At 44.6% G+C, this 18638-nt stretch overlaps 1 protein-coding gene across 2 annotated transcripts in view; it reads left to right on the plus strand.

Moving 5' to 3' along the window:
* The window catches only part of SPATA17 (spermatogenesis associated 17), a 190903-nt gene that overhangs the window by 116883 nt on the left and 55382 nt on the right, over positions 1 to 18638 (plus strand). For both annotated transcript variants that reach the window (XM_066595077.1, XM_066595078.1), the window contains one exon: positions 18181 to 18381. In XM_066595077.1, the coding sequence (XP_066451174.1) occupies positions 18181 to 18381 (201 nt within the window). The remainder of the gene's footprint in view (positions 1 to 18180; positions 18382 to 18638) is intronic.

An 18638-nucleotide genomic window follows, 5' to 3' on the forward strand; every position in this document is an offset into this window, starting at 1 on the left:
ATTAAATCTTCAAGCAAAAGATGTAGTGCTGGCCTGCCCCTAGTGGCCAGGAAGCGACAAGGAAGCTGCACACTGAACCTTATCTATATGTATAATGTTACTATCCTCCCTTATATAGTCCCCCAAGAGAGCTGCCACCTGTCCTTAAAGACCTATTCCCAAAATTCACTTTTATCATCTACCCATACCATAGGTGATAAAAGTTTGATCAGTGAGGGTCTCACCACTGAGGCCCCGACCAATTCCAAGGATGATGGCCTCATGTCCCCCTCTCCTCCTCACTGTAGGCTCACTGCCCCCTCCCCCCTGGGGAGATTGAATGGAGTAGCAGTGCCAGAGATAGCCAAGTGCTATATTCAACTATTTCTATCAGCCTAATTGAAATTAATGGAGTGGCACCATGCATGCCCCATTCAATCTACTCCCCACTGTTGGGGTGTAGTGAGCTTGCATTGAGGAGGATAGGAGGACACAGGACCCCCGTTTTCAGGATCAGTCAGGGTCTCAGCAGTGAGACCCCCAACAATCAGACGTTTATCACCTATAATCTGGATAGGTAATACAAGTCACTTTTGGGAATAACCCTATAAATCTCTTGCCCTCTAATAGTAATGAAATGGCTCTGCTGACTCTGTCACAGTCGACACAACAAACCTATAAAATGAGCTGCAGAAAACAGGAACTATCAGATTACTGTGTGTGGTCAACGTAAAAAATTGCAAGATTTTAGATTTTTTTTCTACATTGATGATTAGATAAAAAAAACTACCACAAGTAAAGAGAAATTTGGACAGCAGAAAGACCCCTTACATTTTATTGTTGTCCATTACAAAACAAATCTGAGATATCCACCATGGCTCCTATAAAAACCTATGGTGCCATTAGAACCTACCTTAGTTGTATCTACTTCTAGGAAGCCGTGGGACAATGATGCTGACAATGTCATTCACTGAGTGGCAGTGATTGGCTCATATAGTGCTAGCTGTGATTGGCTGGCGCTCGATCCAATCACAGTGCTCGCTTTGCTGGAGGCAGAGTATTCAAAGCCCCATCGCGAGGCATCGGGACGCCGCAGATGAGGTGAGTATAAGCCTCCCCACTCCCGAAAATAAGACACTGCCTCTGTTGGGGCAAAAATTAATATAAGACAGTGTCTTATTTTCAGGGAAACACGGTAGATAGATAGATATGAGGAAGATTACTATATATGAGGTAGATAGATAGTCAATAGATATAAGATAGAAGATGGATAGATAGGGGAGAGATAGATAGATATTGGATGATAGATAGATATGAGGTAGATAGATAGATATCAGGTAGATAGATATATATGAAAAAGATAGATAGATAAGAGATAGATATGAAATAGATATTAGATGGATGGATAGATACAGATAGATATTAGATGAATAGATAAATATGAAATAAATATGAGATAGATAGATATGACATAGATAGATAAATAGATGGATAAATAGATATGAGGGCTAGATAGATATAGATAGATAGGAGATAGATATGAGATAGCTATGTAAATAGATATTCGATGGATAGATAGATATGAGATAGATTGATTGATTAAATGATAGATCAATAGATATGAGATAGATAGAGAGAAGATAGATAAGATAAATAGATATTAGATGGATACATATGAGATAGATAGATATGAGATAGATAGATGACAGATAGATAAATAGATACGAGATAGATAATAAGAGATATATATTAAATAGATAGATATGACAAAGATGTATAGAAACATAGATATGAGATATATAGATAGATGTGAGAAAGATATATAAATATATATTAGATGGGTAGATAGATATGAGACATAGACAGGAGATAGATATTGGATATAGATATGAGATAGATAGATAGATAGAATGGTCACCGGGTCCAATATCTGTTTGGGATGATTCACTAAATCATCCCAAACATACATTTGTGTAGTGTTTGTTTGAACACTTCCATTGAAGGAGAACTCACCACCTCCCGTGGTAAGTTGTTCCACTCATAGATAGATAGATAGATAGAAAGATAGATATGAGAAAGATAGATAGATATGAGATAGATATGAAATAGATAGATATTAGATGGATTTATATAGATAGATAGATATTAGATGGATATTAGATAGATAGATAGATAGACGATAGATATGAGATAAAATATACATAAATAGAGGATAGATAGATAATTAGATGGATAGATATGATTTAGATAGATAGATATGAGGTAGATAGATACGAGAAAGATAGATAGATAAGATATAGATATGAAATAGATAGATATAAGATGGATAGATAGATAGATGTGAGATAGATACGAGAAAAATAGATAGATAAGAGATAGATATGAAATAGATAAAATAGATATTAGATGGGTAGATGGATAGTAGATATTAAATGAATAGATAGATATCAAATAGATATTAGATAGATAAATATGAGATAGATAGATGTGAGATAGATAAATATATATTAGATGGATAGATATTAGATAGATATGAGGGATAGATAGATATGAGATAAAGAGATGTGAGAGAGATGTATAAATAGATATTAGATGGATAGATAGATATTAGAAGAATAGATATGAGATGAGATAGATAAATATATATGAGATAGATAGATACGAAATAGATATTGGATCGATACATATCAGATAGATAGATATACGATATATAGAGGAGAGATAGATTAGATAAATAGATATTAGATAGATACATATGAGATAGATAGATGGATAGATATGAGGGATAGATATATAGATGTGAGATAGATATTAGATAGATATGATTGTTCCCAGCAAGAGAAAGGTATCATATCTACAAGATTACGTGGTTTCTCTTGCTGGGAACAATCACATTTTGCTCTACTGGCTAACACGGTACCAAACCTTTGTTTTCTTTATAGATAGATATGAGATAGATATAAAGATAGATGGATAATTAGATATCAGATGGATAGATATGAGAAAGATAGAATGGATTGATAGATATGAAATAGATAAATATGAAATGGATATTATATGGACAGATATGACATAGATAGATATGACAAAGATAAATAGATAGATATGAGATGTGAGAAAAAATATATAAATAGATATTAGATGGATAGATATGAGACAGAAAAATAGATATTTAGATAGATAAAGGAAAGATAGATAGATATTAGATGGATAGATATGAGATAGTTATGAGATAGATTGATTGCTAGATAGATAGATATGAGATAGATAGATAGATAGATATAAGACGGATAGATAGATAGATCGATACAAGAAAGATAAGAGATAGATATGACATAAATATTAGATGAATAGATATATATTAGATGGGTAGATAGATATTAGATGGATAGATAGATATGAGATAGATAGATGTGATATAGATATTTAAATAGATATTAGATGGATAGATAGATATTAGATAGATAGATATGAGGGATAGATAGATAGATAGATATGAGATAGATAGATATATATATAAATAGATATGAGATTGATAGATAGATAGATATGAGATAGATATTAGATAGATATGAGATAGATAGATGTTAGATAGATATATAAATAGATATTAGAAGGATAGATATGAGATGAGATAGTTAGCTGGATAGTAATGAGGGATAGATAGATGTTAGATAGATATTAGATAGATAAATATGAGATACATATAGAGATAGATGGATAAATAGATATCAGATGGATAAATGTGAGAAAGATTAGATTGATAGATACGAAATAGATAAATCTGAAATAGATGTTAGATGGATAGATATGAGATAGATACATAGATAGATAGACGTGAGAAAGATAGATAAATAGATATCAGATGGATAGATAGATATGACATAGAGAGATAGATAAATAGATATTAGATGGATAGATAAATTGATTGATAGATATTAGATGGATATACAGATATTAGATAGATAAATATGAGATAGTGGCGGTGTTTTTTTTAGTACAGTACGGGGATGGGAGTGATTCCTCCATTCTGTAGATACAGCCCCTGTGCTTCTTTTTGACTTTTGCATAACTTCCTTCCCTGCACTGAGTTGCTGGTATGAGGTCACTCTTGTCCTCACAGCTCTTCCTCAGTAACTGGGCAGAGATGTAGTATATTTAGTGTATTACATAGTGGGTAGTAAGCGGGGAGGTTTTCACGTTGGTGCTATGGCCTGATATACTGGGAGCGAGCCAGATATGAAAATAGAATACAGGACGCAGTGTTCTCTGAGAGCTCCGGATATAGATTCAGCCCTGACAGAGGAGACCTACAGAGCAGGACACGCTCCTCATCTATTGCACTGACAGCTAAGCACAATACTTTCTTCACTGCCGCATTTCAGGTCAAACTTTCACTCCATGTAAGCGAGTACATACAGCGGTGTCTGCAGCTGGATCTGTTTGAGGGGTTGGCCAGCATTACTAAATAATATGTTTGGGGGGATCATCTGCAATACTGGACATAACCCCGGGCAAGAGCCGTGTCTTGGTGGAGCAAATGCAGAACATTCTTCTCTAATCTCAGACAACCACTTCAATAGGAACTTGACTGGTTGACAATACCAGAATCAAGCTCATAACATTAAAACAGTTCCAGAACCAAGTTCACTACATAAATACAGCCCCAGAATCAAGCCTATAACATAAATACAGGACCAGAACCAATTTCATTACATAAGTACAGCACCGAAACCAGACTCATGATATAAATACAGCTCCAGATCCAAGCTCATAATGTAAATACAGAACCAAGCCAAGTTCATAGATACAATACCAGAACGAAGCTCATAACTAGTGATGAGCGAGCATTGCCCTTAGCGAGTATGCTCGCTCATCTCTACTCATAACCTAAATACAGCAACAGAACCAAGATCAGTACATAGACACAATACCAGAACTAAGCTCATAACATTGATACAACAAAAGAACATAAATACAGCAACAGAAGCTAGCTCATAACATAAATACAGCACTAAAATAGCTCATTACATAAATACAGCACCAGAACCAAACTCATACCATGAATACAGTAACGGAACCAAGCTCAGCACAAAAAAACAGCAGCAGAACAGCTCATAACATAAATACAACACTGGAATCAAGCTCAGTATATAAATACAGCATCAGAAACAACCTCAGTACATAGAAACAATACCAGAACCAAACTAATACTATGAGAAAAGTACTAAAACAGCTCATAACGTGAAAACAGCACCAGGACCAAGCTCAGTACATAAATACAGGACCAGAACAGGTCATGCATATGTAAAGTACCAGAACCACTCCCAATGTATAGATACAATACCAGAACCAAGCTCAAAACATAATAGCAGCACGATAACCAAGCCCAGCACATACTTGCAGCACCAGAATGACTCATGCATAAGAACAGAACCTCAGTACATAGATGTAATGCCAGAATCTATTTCATAATATAAGTACCGCTCCAAAACTAAGCTTGTGGCATAAATTCAGCACCAGAACCAAGCTTAGTACATAAACACAGCACTAGAATAGCTCATAACATAAATACAGCACCAGGACCAAACTCCTAATATAAATGCAGCACCAGGTCCAAGCTCAGTACATAAATACAGCACCAGAATAGCTAATAAAAAGTACAGCACTAGATACAACCTCATTACATAGATGCAAAAACAGAACCAAGTGCATTATATAAATACAGCATCACAAGAGATGATAACATAAATATAGCACTAGAACCAAGCTCATGACATAAATACATCAACATATCATAAATACAGCACCAGAACAGCTTTTAACATAAATACAGCACCAGAATCAAGCTCATAACATAAATACAGTAGTAGAGTTGAGCAGTTGTGTTATTGGGGTACTGATAGCTGATTTCAGCACCTTGGAACATCAGAAAGGGGAAGACTGAGCCAGGAGGGGGAGGAGGATTCATGTAGCTCCACACAACGCTGTTGCCTGGAGGAAGAGGATCTTGCTGGTTGGCCTAATGGGGTGATCCCCTCAAGACTACATCTGCCTGGTGTCCCCCAAACAAGCTGGTGGACAGCGCCCTGTGCAACTGCATGCCTCTCATGTAGTTAAGGCTGGCCAGGTCTATAAGATTCATCACACTCTTGTAGTGTTCTTCACCAGGTGAATCATCCCCAGGACTCATAGTAGTTCCATAATACAGGATTTCACCAGAATTTCTCCCTATCAGTCAGAACATGTCGATAAAAAACACGACTGAGGAAATTTCATGCCATGGCCCGGTGATTCTGTAAGCAGACTGCAAGCTGGATCTGACAGTAGACTCCAAATACAGGATACCTGCTGATGGTTCTGGAAAAACGGGGACATTGGAAGCAGGTTGGAGACGTTTCACTATCAGAGAACAGTTCTGCCGATTGCAAAAGTATGAGACGCACAAAGAAGGTGATGAAATTCCCATTTTTCAGTCCAGTGTTGGGTCGTCTTTGGACTCAATGACTACAGTAACCCTCCTAGGCTGCTTTCCACTAAATTCTGATAGAGGTGGTGGTGGTGGTGGTGGTGGTGGGGGGGGATTTGCCTCCATTCCTTGAGGAGAGCTTCAGATAGTGATGCGGGGGATGATGGGCTTGTTGGGCGTGTACGGATATGGCGGTCTAGTTCATCTCAAATATACTCGTCTGGATTGAGCGACTTTGGGCTGGCCAATGAAGTTTGCGGATGTTTTGCTCCTCAAACCAAGCTTCAACACCGCACACAACGGATAGCTTCCATCCCCCAATAACATGGTCAACCGTGGACTCTACAAGGTCCAGAAGCTGCAATGTCCCGTACTGATTGGTTGTTGACATCTCCCACCAGACCCCGTTGTCAGCTCTACACCTGGTGACATCCCACTACCAGATCCCATTGTCAGGTGTACACCTGGTGACATCCCACCACCAGACCCCGTTGTTAGCTGTACACCTGGTGACATTCCCCCACTGGACCCCATTGTCAACTCTACACCTGGTGACATCCCCCCACCAGACCCCGTTGTCAGCTCTACACCTGGTGACATCCCACCACCAGACCCCATTGTCAGCTCTACACCTGGTGACATCCCCCCAACCAGACCCCGTTGTCAGCTCTACACCTGGTGACAACCCCCACCAGACCCCGTTGTTGGCTCTACACCTGGTGACATCCCACCACCAGACCCCATTGTCAGCTCTACACTTGGGGGCATCTGATGGTTTCTATACTGGGATCTCCTGTGTGATCCTCTAGTTTATACGTAATGCTCGCACACCACCTGATGGCAGAGGATTGGTGGTGGTGGGGGCAATACTTTTGTCAACACAATGTATATTATGGAACCACTATTTAGGCAATACTCTAACATATTTATATAGGATGGACACCTAGTGGGAAGATCCATTTGGAGCCAGTGCACTGTGCTGATGGATGCCATTGTACGTTCTGCCACCAGGGGTCTCACCCTGCGGTAAGCAACAAACACTTAGAACAATACGCCGAAGTGTCCCGGTCTCCTTCTAGGAGAGGAGCAGCTCCTTTAAGCTGTATTTAAGTGTTCGCACTTCTCTGCTTGTCAGCAGTTCGCTGTTGCTGTTGGCCGAGGGCTGGGAGACATAAATCACATTGGCAATAATAAAAGATTGGTTTTTGGTGGGAAGCCAGCAGAAGACAGACTCAGGATGTTATGAGGAGAGAGGCGAGAGCTGCCATTTCCCTCATGTCTAGGATGGGCGATGCTACCGGTGTGTTTGTAGCTCGTGTTCCACCTTGCACATCAATAAATAACACTTTTATAGATGTCAGATTGCAAGGCTCGAAGTCTAAGTGTTATCGATACCCTGAGGCTGAGGAGTCGCTGGCAGCCTCCTGACGCGGGGCTGAGTTATCCCTCCTTGTGCCCACGTCTTCTTACTGTCAGGTAGGAAGCCCAATGTGTTGGCTGTGGAGCAGCCGGGACGGGCTGACCGGTTAGGCATCACAGTCGTGTCAGAGGTAGCCTGCAGCCTCCTGGTCACCTTAAGTGCTTCTCTAATGCATTAAAGAGGTTGTCCAGCTGTAAATCCATTTATGGCCTATCCGCAGAATAGGTTATCAATAGTACATCCATGGAAGTCTGCTACCCCAGACCCCTCCCATCAGCTGTTCACCGGCCGGTATGCTCCTGCAGAGAGCTGATTTCTGCAGGAAGTAGACGGCTCCATTTTCTCTGCTGTGGCCGGGTTTGGTATGACAAGCAAAGCTCCCATTGAAGTGAATGAGAGCTGTGTCTGTAATACCACGTCTTGCCACTGCATAGGGAACAGAGCTGTCTGCTTCCTGCAAAAATCAGCTCAGCGCCTGAATAGACTAGCCCAAGAAACAGCTGAACAGCGGGGGTCCCGGGTGATAAACTCCTGCTTATCAGCTATTGTTGACCTGTCATAAAGAGAGGCCATCAGTAGTTTAGGACTGGACAACCTCTTAAACCCAAAGTAAGTGTATTATGGCTATAATGGTTGGTAAGGGGCCCGTGACTTTTAGGATTTGGGGGCCCAGATCACTCGGAGTGCCCTTGCAGTAGCAGGTGACGCTGCTGCAATATCTGTCGCATTGTTTCAAGTACTTTTGCTTATCTATCTACCGCTTTCTGTTGCAAAAGCTCACAGACGAGCAGGACTCTATGACAAATGGTCCCCTCAGGCTATGATATTCCATACAGCGAAAGAAAAGGTATTCTATATAGTGGCTCAGTGGTTAGCACTGTTAGAAGGAGGAGGAGGAAGAAGAAGCATGCAGGCTCAGTGGTAAGCACTGTTAGGAGGAGGAAGAAGAAGAAGCATGCAGGCTCAGTGGTTAGCACTGTTAGAAGGAGGAGGAGGAAGAAGAAGAAGCATGCAGGCTCAGTGTTTAGCACTGTTAGGAGGAGTAGTCAGGAGGAAGAAGATGCATGCTGGCTCAGTGGTTAGCACTGTTAGAAGGAGGAGGAGGAGGAAGAAGAAGAAGCAAGCTGACTCAGTGGTTAGCACTGTTAGGAGGAGGAGTTAGGAGGAAGAAGATGCATGGTGCATCAGTGTTTATCACTGTTAGGAGGAGGAGGAAAAAGCATGGTGGCTCAGTGATTAGCACTGTTAGAAGGAGGTGGAGAAAGAAGAAGAAGCAATCTGGCTCAGTGGTTAGCACTGTTAGGAGGAGGAGGAAAAATCATGGTGGGTCAGTGGTTAGCACTGTTAGAAGGAAGATGAATAAGAAGCTTGGTGGCTCAGTGGTTAGCACTGTTATAAGGAGGAGGAAGAAGAAGCATGGTTGTTCAGTGGTTAGCACTCTTAGGAGGAGGACGAAGAAGTATGGTGGCTCAGTGGTTGGCATTGTTAGTAGGAGTGAGGAGGAGGAAGAAGAAGCATGGTGGCTTAGTGATTAGCACTGTGAGAAGGAGGAGGTGGAATAAGAAGCTTAGTGATTTAGTGGTTAGCACTCTTGTCTTGCAGTGCTGGGGTTCTAATTGAATCCAGGCCAACATTTGCGTGTGGTTTCTGTGTTCTCCACATGTATGCGCCGGTTCCTCCCAGACTATAAAAATATACTAATAGGTGAATTTAAACTGTGGGAACCAGTGTGGATAACAGCGAGTGATGTGCAGCGCTATGGAGTATGTGTGCGCTATATAAGTGAGTACAAGACATAGGGCAGCTGGAAGGCCCCGCCTTCTGCCCCTGTCTAGTGAATGGGTGTCTATAGATGTTTAAAGGGATTCTGTCATCAGGTTCATGCGGCAAGAACCACAGAGAGCCACGGAGAGCGTGAGGCCGGCAGAGAGGTGCCCGCTGCCTCTCTGGGTGTTTTACTCTGAAATGCTGCACTTTGAGTCACGGGGGTCCTCTGTGTCAGCCCCCCCCCCCTACTGCATGAAGGCTGACATCTCTTTCCTTGCTTGTGCAGCGAAGTCTTCTGACAGCCAGAACTTTTTTTATTTTTTCATCGACACAGTTGTGTGAGGCTCGTTTTTTGTGGGACGTCTTGTAGTTTCTCTTGGTACTATTTTGGAGTACATGTGACTTTTTGATCGCTTTCTATCAAGTGGGTGACCAAAATAGCACAATTCTGAAATGATATCTATATTTTCTGACAGTGTTCACCGTGCGGGGTCACTAATCTGTTACTTTGACAGATCAGACTTTTATGGATGCAGCGATACCAAATATGTTTGTTTTTAGATTTGTTTATCAAATTGCAAAAGGTTTTTTTTCTGTACTTTTATTAAATTTTAGTTTTTTAAATAATTAATAAAACTTTTTAAAACTGATTTTTACATTTTTTTACTCCCCATAGAGGACAAAAACTTGCGATGGTTTGATTGCTCCTGCAGTGCGATGTAATACCTTTAGAGATGAGCGAGCGCCCAAATGCTCGAGTGCTCGTTATTCGAGTCGAACTTTTCATAATATTCAAGAGCTCTATTCGAGTAACGAACCCCATTGTAGTCAATGGGAGACCTGAGCATTTTTACAATGATTCACCGGGTGCCGAGTTTTTGTTTTTTTTTCCTCCCCCCTCCCATACTGACTCTTCACAGCAGGAAGTGGTAATGCGGGGAGGGGCCAAAAAATTTTCACGAACTCGGCGTGGTGCTCGCTCAAATAACGAGCACCATCGAGTATGCTAATACTCGAACGAGCATCAAGCTCGGACTAGCATGTTCGGTCATCTCTAAATACCTTAGTATGCCACAATCTGACAGGCAATCTTTCAAGGCATGCCACAGACATGGCTTGATAGGCAATCTGTAATTGCAGTCCTGGGCACTTGAGGAAGGCTCCAAGCTCTGCCATGGCAACTGAATAGCACCCTGCAATTTCATCTCTGATCGGGGATTTAAATGCCACTGTCAGAATTGACTACAGTATTTAAAGGGTTAATAGCCACGTTCAGTGTGAATGCTGATCGCAGCCTTTGCCGTCAGGTGTAAGAAACAGTTGGCACCTGCATTGTATGGAGCAGGATTGGCTCCTGATTCCATTCTGCAGCAACCGAAAACCAAGCCTTCAGCCGGGAAGACAGCGGAGTACAAGATGGCAGGGGTTCACATTGGCTCTACCATCTCTTTTCCCAAAAGGCTGTATAGCCCAGCTTAGCCACTAGCACGGAGATAAGATGTAGCGAGAATAGCGAGATGTACCACAGATTGATGATGTTCTAGATTGTCATCGTGACGCCAGTGTCCCTAGACAAGTGACAAGTCACTCGCAACAAATAAATGAATCCACAATCAAAATGGTTTTCACATCCGTGGACGCGCCGTCTCCTGTTACTCACGACTCAACTGGGATTGATTTTTCAATGCAGGCAAAATACTTGTACTTTTCACCACAGGAATAGAGGCTTCTGAACAGATCTGAGCTTTACGTTTTTTGATATACTTGAATAACAGGAAGGTCTTTTCCCCAAGGCACACACATCCTTAGTCGCTGTTATCTGGTGGACGCTCTCTGGGGTCAGCCACTCTTGTGTTACACGGCCTTTCAAACACTCTTACAACTGATGCTAGCTGTAGCGGGATTTTGGTGCTTTCTCCCAAGATGCAGTTCAGCGGGGGAGTGTGTGGCACTCATCGACCTCAACTAACCACTACTTCTCTTACACTTTTCTCAAAACTCCTCCCCCAATCCCCAAACTACCAATCACATCACACCATTCAGGATAGGGAGGCAAGCAGACTTATACAAGGTTGATGTCACTCACATAAAGACAAACAGGCTTACAAGTGATGGAGGGACCCTAACTCTGGGTCAAACACCTCCATACAAACCCCGAACCTCCATGATATAGCTGTACGTCATGTCATGGAGCATTAAGCAGTTAACAGGCATCTTATTAGGACGTGCCACAGGCCACATGCACGTCCTAATAGGCAAACAATCATGGCAGTACTGGGGGCCTTCAGAAGGCACCACCGCGATCTCATCACATGGGGGGGTGTTCAGGACATTTAAATCCTGATTGATTGGGAAATTTAAATGGCGCTGCACCCTCTGTAGTCCTGTCTTGGTTCCTTCTTAAGATGAAGACATCACAATAGGACGTCTTCTTGTTCCTTCCTTCTCATAAATGATTTTTCCGGCAGCGCTGAGGTCTTCGCTGATGGTTAGCGCGCTCTGCAGAACGGCGGATTATCCTGCCATAGGAATAAAGCAGTGAGCGGCGTTACATCACCGCAGACGGGCGGGCGGGAGGTAACTCCATCCGTTTGCCTTGGAAGATTTGCCAAGATATTAGCTAAATCTTTCGGGTAGATCTGTGATGCACTCGGAGACGCTCGTTTTCTGCCAAAAGACAACATCGTGGCAGTTTATCTTGGCGTTAACGGCGTTCCTGCACAATTATAAGCGTAGAAGCTGAGAAATGATCATGTTTCCCTATAGTTCTCAGCAAGAGTAATTGAATAGTGAATGCGGCACTAAACGCCGGACCCTGACACTTTGTTAACACTCTGACTATCGTCTAACAGCAGGGCAATTATTTGCTGAGTGGGATTTTTATAAATCCCTTGGCAGCACTGCGGCCCGATAATTATGATGAAGTGCAACGGTCAGTGTTGATTCAGCAGTCCCCGATCTAACAAATATTTCATTCACGGCTCTCCTTCATGCCTTTACTTTTATGGTGATCACTTACCTCCTCGCACTTTAAACTGCTGGATAAATGGAAGAGGTCTTATGTTATATATCAGTGAGGTGCCAAGAAGAGGTAAATACTAGCCGCAAAACAAGAAAAACACTCCTGACGAGGACACTGCACTCTTGTAGAAAGTTTGGGCCGATTTTAGCAAATAGAGCAAAATGTGATTAGTAAGAGTGAAGGCGATCTTGTAGATAGGAGACCTTTTAATGGCTGACAGGGAGAGATGATGTTACAGCGATCCGTACAGACTAATTAGGATTCTAATAGGATAGTATGAAATATCATTGTATTGCTTGATGAAGAATCCTAAGTAGCTTGGAAAGCTTGCTGTAACATCGTCTCTTCCTGTTAGTCAGGGGTGTTCAGCCCACAAGCTGGATGCAGCCCAGGGTGGCTATCAATGCGTCCTGCAGGGGTGGATTAGCCACTGATTGCATCGGGAAAATTGCTGGTGGACCGACCCCGCTGTAGACTGGCTGCACTTGTGTGTGACTGTGAAGTAACGGAGTACGGAGACACTGGCACGCAAGAGGGTGGAGCCCGGAGTCGGCACTTACAGTTCAGCTGCTGCTGTTGCTACTGCAAGTTGTAGGAGAGCCAATGGGTAGCCATGCTGACCGAGTCTAAGTCAGCAAGCCCCCTCATTGGTGTTAGGTCTGCTACCCTTGTCTGCTGCCCTGTTGCAGTTCCGGGCAGACGCGAGCATCGCTCTGCTCCTTCTGTGTGTATGGACTCTATAGGTCTGTTTTCTTCCAGAACTCAAAGAGTTAACCAGTTCTCTGATCTCAGCCCAGCTGTGGGGTTAATAGGCATTACTTTCCTATTTAAGCACTTCCTCCTTGCCTGAGAGTTGTTGTGTGTTTAGTCTCTGACACCCAGCTTTCCTAGGTCACCTGGTCCTGTCTTTATCGCCTGTTTGATCCTGTACCTGTATCTGTATTCCGTTTACTGGTTGCCTCCCTGTCTCTGTACCTTATCCCATTGTGTGTCTGGCTCTATCATGCTACATAGCCTGCCTACTCCTGTCTTCTCAGTCTGCCCTTTGTCTTGTATGTTTGCTGCATTCTCATGTCTGTGTCTTAGCCTGGTGTAAGCCTGCTCCAGTCACCCAGATTAGGCATCCTGTACCTATTCCTGTGTACCTAATCTTTGTTTACTGTCTGATCCTGTCCCTGTCCTTGTGTTTTTTGCATGTCTGTCTGCTGCCTAATTCAGTCCTGGTACTGTTCCTGGTTCTGTGGTTTGTACAGCTCTGTCCTGTGGTATTGGTGTGTCCTGTACCCAGTACTTCTCTCCTGTGTCCTGTCAGGGATAGTCAGGCCTGAGAGCAAGGCAGTGGGGCCGTGCTTCTCAGGGCGCCTACCCCGCTTATAGGCAGGGGTTCCCCCATCTCTTCAGGAACAAAGGGCTAGATTTCCCGTCTGACCACCAGGGTTCAGCTGCCAGACACACCAGGAGTAGCGCAAAGGCCAAACCGGTTGGTTGGTCAGGTGGGTCCACACTCGTTATCCATAACAATTGGTCCCAGTGTTTAGCAGTCTCGCATTCATGCAGTGCTGATCACGTGACACACTGCTGGCCTGGAGGTGCGGGATGTACTCAGTGGAGCAGTAGTAAGCCGCCCGATGCCATTGTTAGCTCCACCTCTTCCTGCCCATGTCTAATTCTCACTTGGGCTGCAGCTAGGTCAGCGCCCGGTATCAGTACTGTGAGTCTGTGTTATTGAGCAGGCAGCTCAGTGCAGACAGTAGTTAGTAGACGAGCCGGGTCAGCCACCCCAGCTGCAGTCATTTAGGAGTCATCAGCTCGGCGCCGCCTCTGCGTCTCAGTTGGGTATTAACTGATTATTTGAGCCCTAAGGGTACGTTCACATGTGTGAATTCCGCCTCTAAAATCTGTGGCTAAATCCGTGGCTTTCTGCTGTGGTTATTGTCATGGATCCGCATGCGGATTTAGCCCTGTCGATGGGCAGTGCCTGTGCAGCTCTGACACTTTTCATTAGTGTCTGTGTATTTAATGTGTGGCCCAAGACAAGCCTTCTACTTCCAATATGGCCCAGAGCCACCGAAAGTTCGGACACCCCTGCTGTTAGAAGGTATCATGTCTACAAGATTACTTTGTTTCTCCTACTGAGAACAATCACATTGTGCACTTTTATATTGCATTTACAAAGCATCAAACTTATAACATTTGTCCCATATTTTGAGGGGCCCCCGGGGGAACGTCCCAAGAAGAGAGTCACTAAAGAAAAGTGTAAATCCTCAGGTAAACCTGCAGCGTTTCCAGACCTTCTTCAGAGGTGGATTGGCCATAAGCTCTACTGGTAGGCCAGTCATCTCATGGGGCGGTCAGGCAGGGCTGGCGTCAGCACCTGGGCAGATGCCTGGACCTACTGCGCACCACCGGGCTCAATGCAGCCGAATTAGGGTTGATGCAAGATGGAGCACCTGATGTGGACCCGGCTCTCCTGCTGGCCCTGGGGGTCCAAGGAGCAGCTGCAGGCGGCTATAGAGGTGAAACTTTCATTACAGCAAGCAGTGTGACTAAGTGGCTTGGTACTGGCACCCGTGTCCTCGTTAGATGAGAAAACCCAGCGATCTGAACCACTTCCAACGAGGTCTGGTCATTAGTGCCAACCCCGGGGGTTTTCTCATGTAACGTTGTGGGGAGTATACCGAGAATGGCGCAATCAAGAAAAACATCCAGCGAAAGGGGATCCTGCGGATGGAAACAACTCATCACTGAAAGGGGTCGGAGGAGGATGTCAGGAATCGTTCTGACCAACAGGCTGCACAGTCAGCTGAATACAACGCTGGAGCACCAACTAACGTGTGCGAACGCACAACTCGCCGTTCCTCCGCACGGATGGTATAACAGCGGGCGACCAGTTCCAGCACCATTGTGTGTAAGAGGAAGAGAAAGACTCCAGCGGGCAAAAGAGCGCAAAACTTGTATCACTGAGCAGCGGGGAAACATCTCCTGGTCAGATGGAGCCAGATTTCTGTTGCTGATGTGAGGTCAGAATTTGGCGCAAGCAGCATGGATCGCTGACCCCTTCCTGTCAGCTGGTCAGAACATGTCAGCACCGCCATCTAATCTGCGGCAACTACAACAAGCTTCCTGTCCGCAGGGGCCGGTATTCCTGCTGAACCGTTTCATCAGTTAGTGGGATCTACCCCAAAGGAGTCCAGTGCTACTAGATGGGGGTCTAATAAAGGGGCCGCAGTGTAGATCTAATAGCCGTATGATTTCTTCTCTCTGTGACGACAGGCATCCATTTAGTACGAGTCCTTCTTGGCGGCACTTGAGACGCGTCTGAAATTAACGCCAAATGATGAACTAATAAAGAATTTTATAAAAAAAGGCGACAGGGAAGCTTTACGGCCGCCGTCTGAGGGGTCGTCATTCGTTTTATGTCTCACTGCTTTATTCATGTGCTTAATTATGAAAAAAAAAGAAAAATGACGGAAGGAAAGACAGAAGATAGATGGGAAGAAAACGGAAAGTGATGGAGAGTATTAATGCGCGGCCGAGGACGACGGGATAACAAATGGTACGTTTACCCGTACGCTCGACCTGGCGCAATTAGTACCGCAGGTCATGCATGGCCTTCCGTGATGGAAAAATGTGAGGAAAGGGATTGTGGAGAAGACAGAAGGAGATCTATATGTGTGACGCGGCGGCCGTCCTGACATGTCGGAATCAGGGCCTTTAAAAGGAGCGCGGCGCTTTCACAGCTCATTTCCCATATTCACTATCGGCCAGCAGTCAACAGCCGCCTCCACGCAGGAAGGTCAGCGAGAAGCTATTAGCAGGGGTTCCCTCCTGAGATTCCCGCTACTTATTGAGCTGGAGGTTAGCATGACAGTCCGCCAAGAGCCCGGCTGTAGGTTTTTTAACAGTTAGCCAAGATTTCCCCATAGTGTTTGTCACTTCAGAAAATTGCAGCAGAAAATGAAGTCCCCGACAGCCCATCGCGCCGCCGCGCTCATAAGTTGTTTTAAAAGAAGAAGGATGTGTTGGGCCTGAAAAATGCGCCACAATCCCCCAGGATTACTGTCAAAGCGAAATAATAGAGATGACGGATACCGGGAAGTTCTGCCAGTACTTACAGGAGAAGAATCGCAAATGGCGGGGGGGGGGGGGGGGGGGCAAATTTTTGGAACCAATGACAAAGAATAGAAAAATATGCAAATACTTATTGTATCTTATTATAATATTCCGCGATCGGCTGTTAAAAAAAGGTTTTGCTATTAACCCCTTCAAGCCTGTTTGTGCCTTAAAGAGGTTGTACCAAGATTGCAAATCATCTCTTATCCATAGGGTTGGGGATAACTTACTGATTGGTGGGGGCTGACTGCTGAGACCCCTGGTGATTTGGAGATCGGGGGTCCCATGTCTCCCGTCCTCCTCACTGCCCATTTATAGCCATTAAACACACAAAGAAGCCAGATCCTTATGGAGTTCTCTGATATTTGTAGCTTTCTCACACCGGGGCAGTAGGAGTCTCTGCACAATTCGGTCCCATACAGTGTGGCCATGGCATTGGGCTTCTGTTGGGTCCCATAACACATGGATACATCCTGTGTATTGGCCCTACCTAGTCGGCCCATGCATACACTACACAGCATACAAGCAGCTTAACCCCTTCCTGATACGCAGCGTACATCGGATGCATTGGGCCCACCCCCAGTGACGTCAGCATGCCCCCCCAGTGACGTCAGCATGCAGGAAGCTCTTGCCAAGCATTTGAGGTCGTGCTCCATTCATTTCAATAGGGCTGATGGAAATCTCCGAGCGGCTGCCACTTGGTATCACCGCAGTCCCATTGAAAGTAAATGGAGCGCTAGTGCACTTGCACACCCAACGTTCTTTTCAGTCTCCTCCACACTGCATGGGGTGCAGTGACCCGCAGTGAGGACGACGAGGGACACAGGAGTCTCATTCTCTGCATTTGTGGGGGTCCCATCCTGTTGATAGGGGATAACATTGCACTCTTGGTACAACTTCTTTAAAGTGGTTGTGCGAGATATAAAAAAGTGTCTCTTAAGGGGTCCCCCGTGGTGTAAAATAACAAACAGCTAATACTCCACTCCTCCCCATTTGTCCCCCCCCTGGCGGCTCCGGTCTTCGCTGGGTCGTTTTCTTTACACACTGCAGTCGGCCTGTGACGTCCCGTAGACCTGCTGCTGCAGGTGATGACATGGCTCAATGGTCATCGCAGAGCGGCATCATTGGCTGCAGCAGCTTGTTCATAGGCGGCTCAGGCTGCAGCCTGTAAAGTCACGTCGGCAGGGAGACAAGCGGACAAGCGGGGAGTATCAGCTGGAGTATCAGCTGCTTTGCTATTTTACACCAGGGGGGACCCCTTAAGAGGCGCGTTATATAACTCGGTCAACCCTTTAATTCTGCTGTCGATTCCACCTCACAATCGGCATTTAGACCTGTGGATTTGGGTGCGGATTGTGGCACTATAATACTTCTCCATTATACTTTCTTACGCCGTCTTTCTGTTCTCAGATCGCAGGTGTTTTCAACTCACCGTATCGACCATATCCGGATGAAATGGAGTTTCGGCTAAAAAGAGCAAAACCACTGAGCCACCGAGAGCATCCGAGGGAAGACAGCGATGGTCACTATGCCGATTGGTCGGATTGCAGACACCCGTATTCATTCCCAATGACCCAACCTCTTCCCCCGATTGGCCTAAAGAAGCCCCAGGTACGCATGTGGCGGTAAGCATGTGGCGGTAAGCATGTGGCGGTACACGCAGAGGGGTTGCCCTCAGTCCAGCGGTGTCTGTCATCTTGTGTCAAACGTCTTAGGTTGCTTTCACACGAGCAGGAATATTTGTGAAGGACACGGAGATGTACGCACCGGTGGCCACATGTAGACCCGCAGGTACTGCGGCAGAATGCCGCCGCTGCAGACTACGCTGCCTTTCTCAGTGCATCTTGCAGAAATATTTCCCTCTTCTG

Source organism: Eleutherodactylus coqui, chromosome 3 (assembly GCF_035609145.1).
Source record: "Eleutherodactylus coqui strain aEleCoq1 chromosome 3, aEleCoq1.hap1, whole genome shotgun sequence".
Lineage (NCBI taxonomy): Eukaryota > Metazoa > Chordata > Amphibia > Anura > Eleutherodactylidae > Eleutherodactylus > Eleutherodactylus coqui.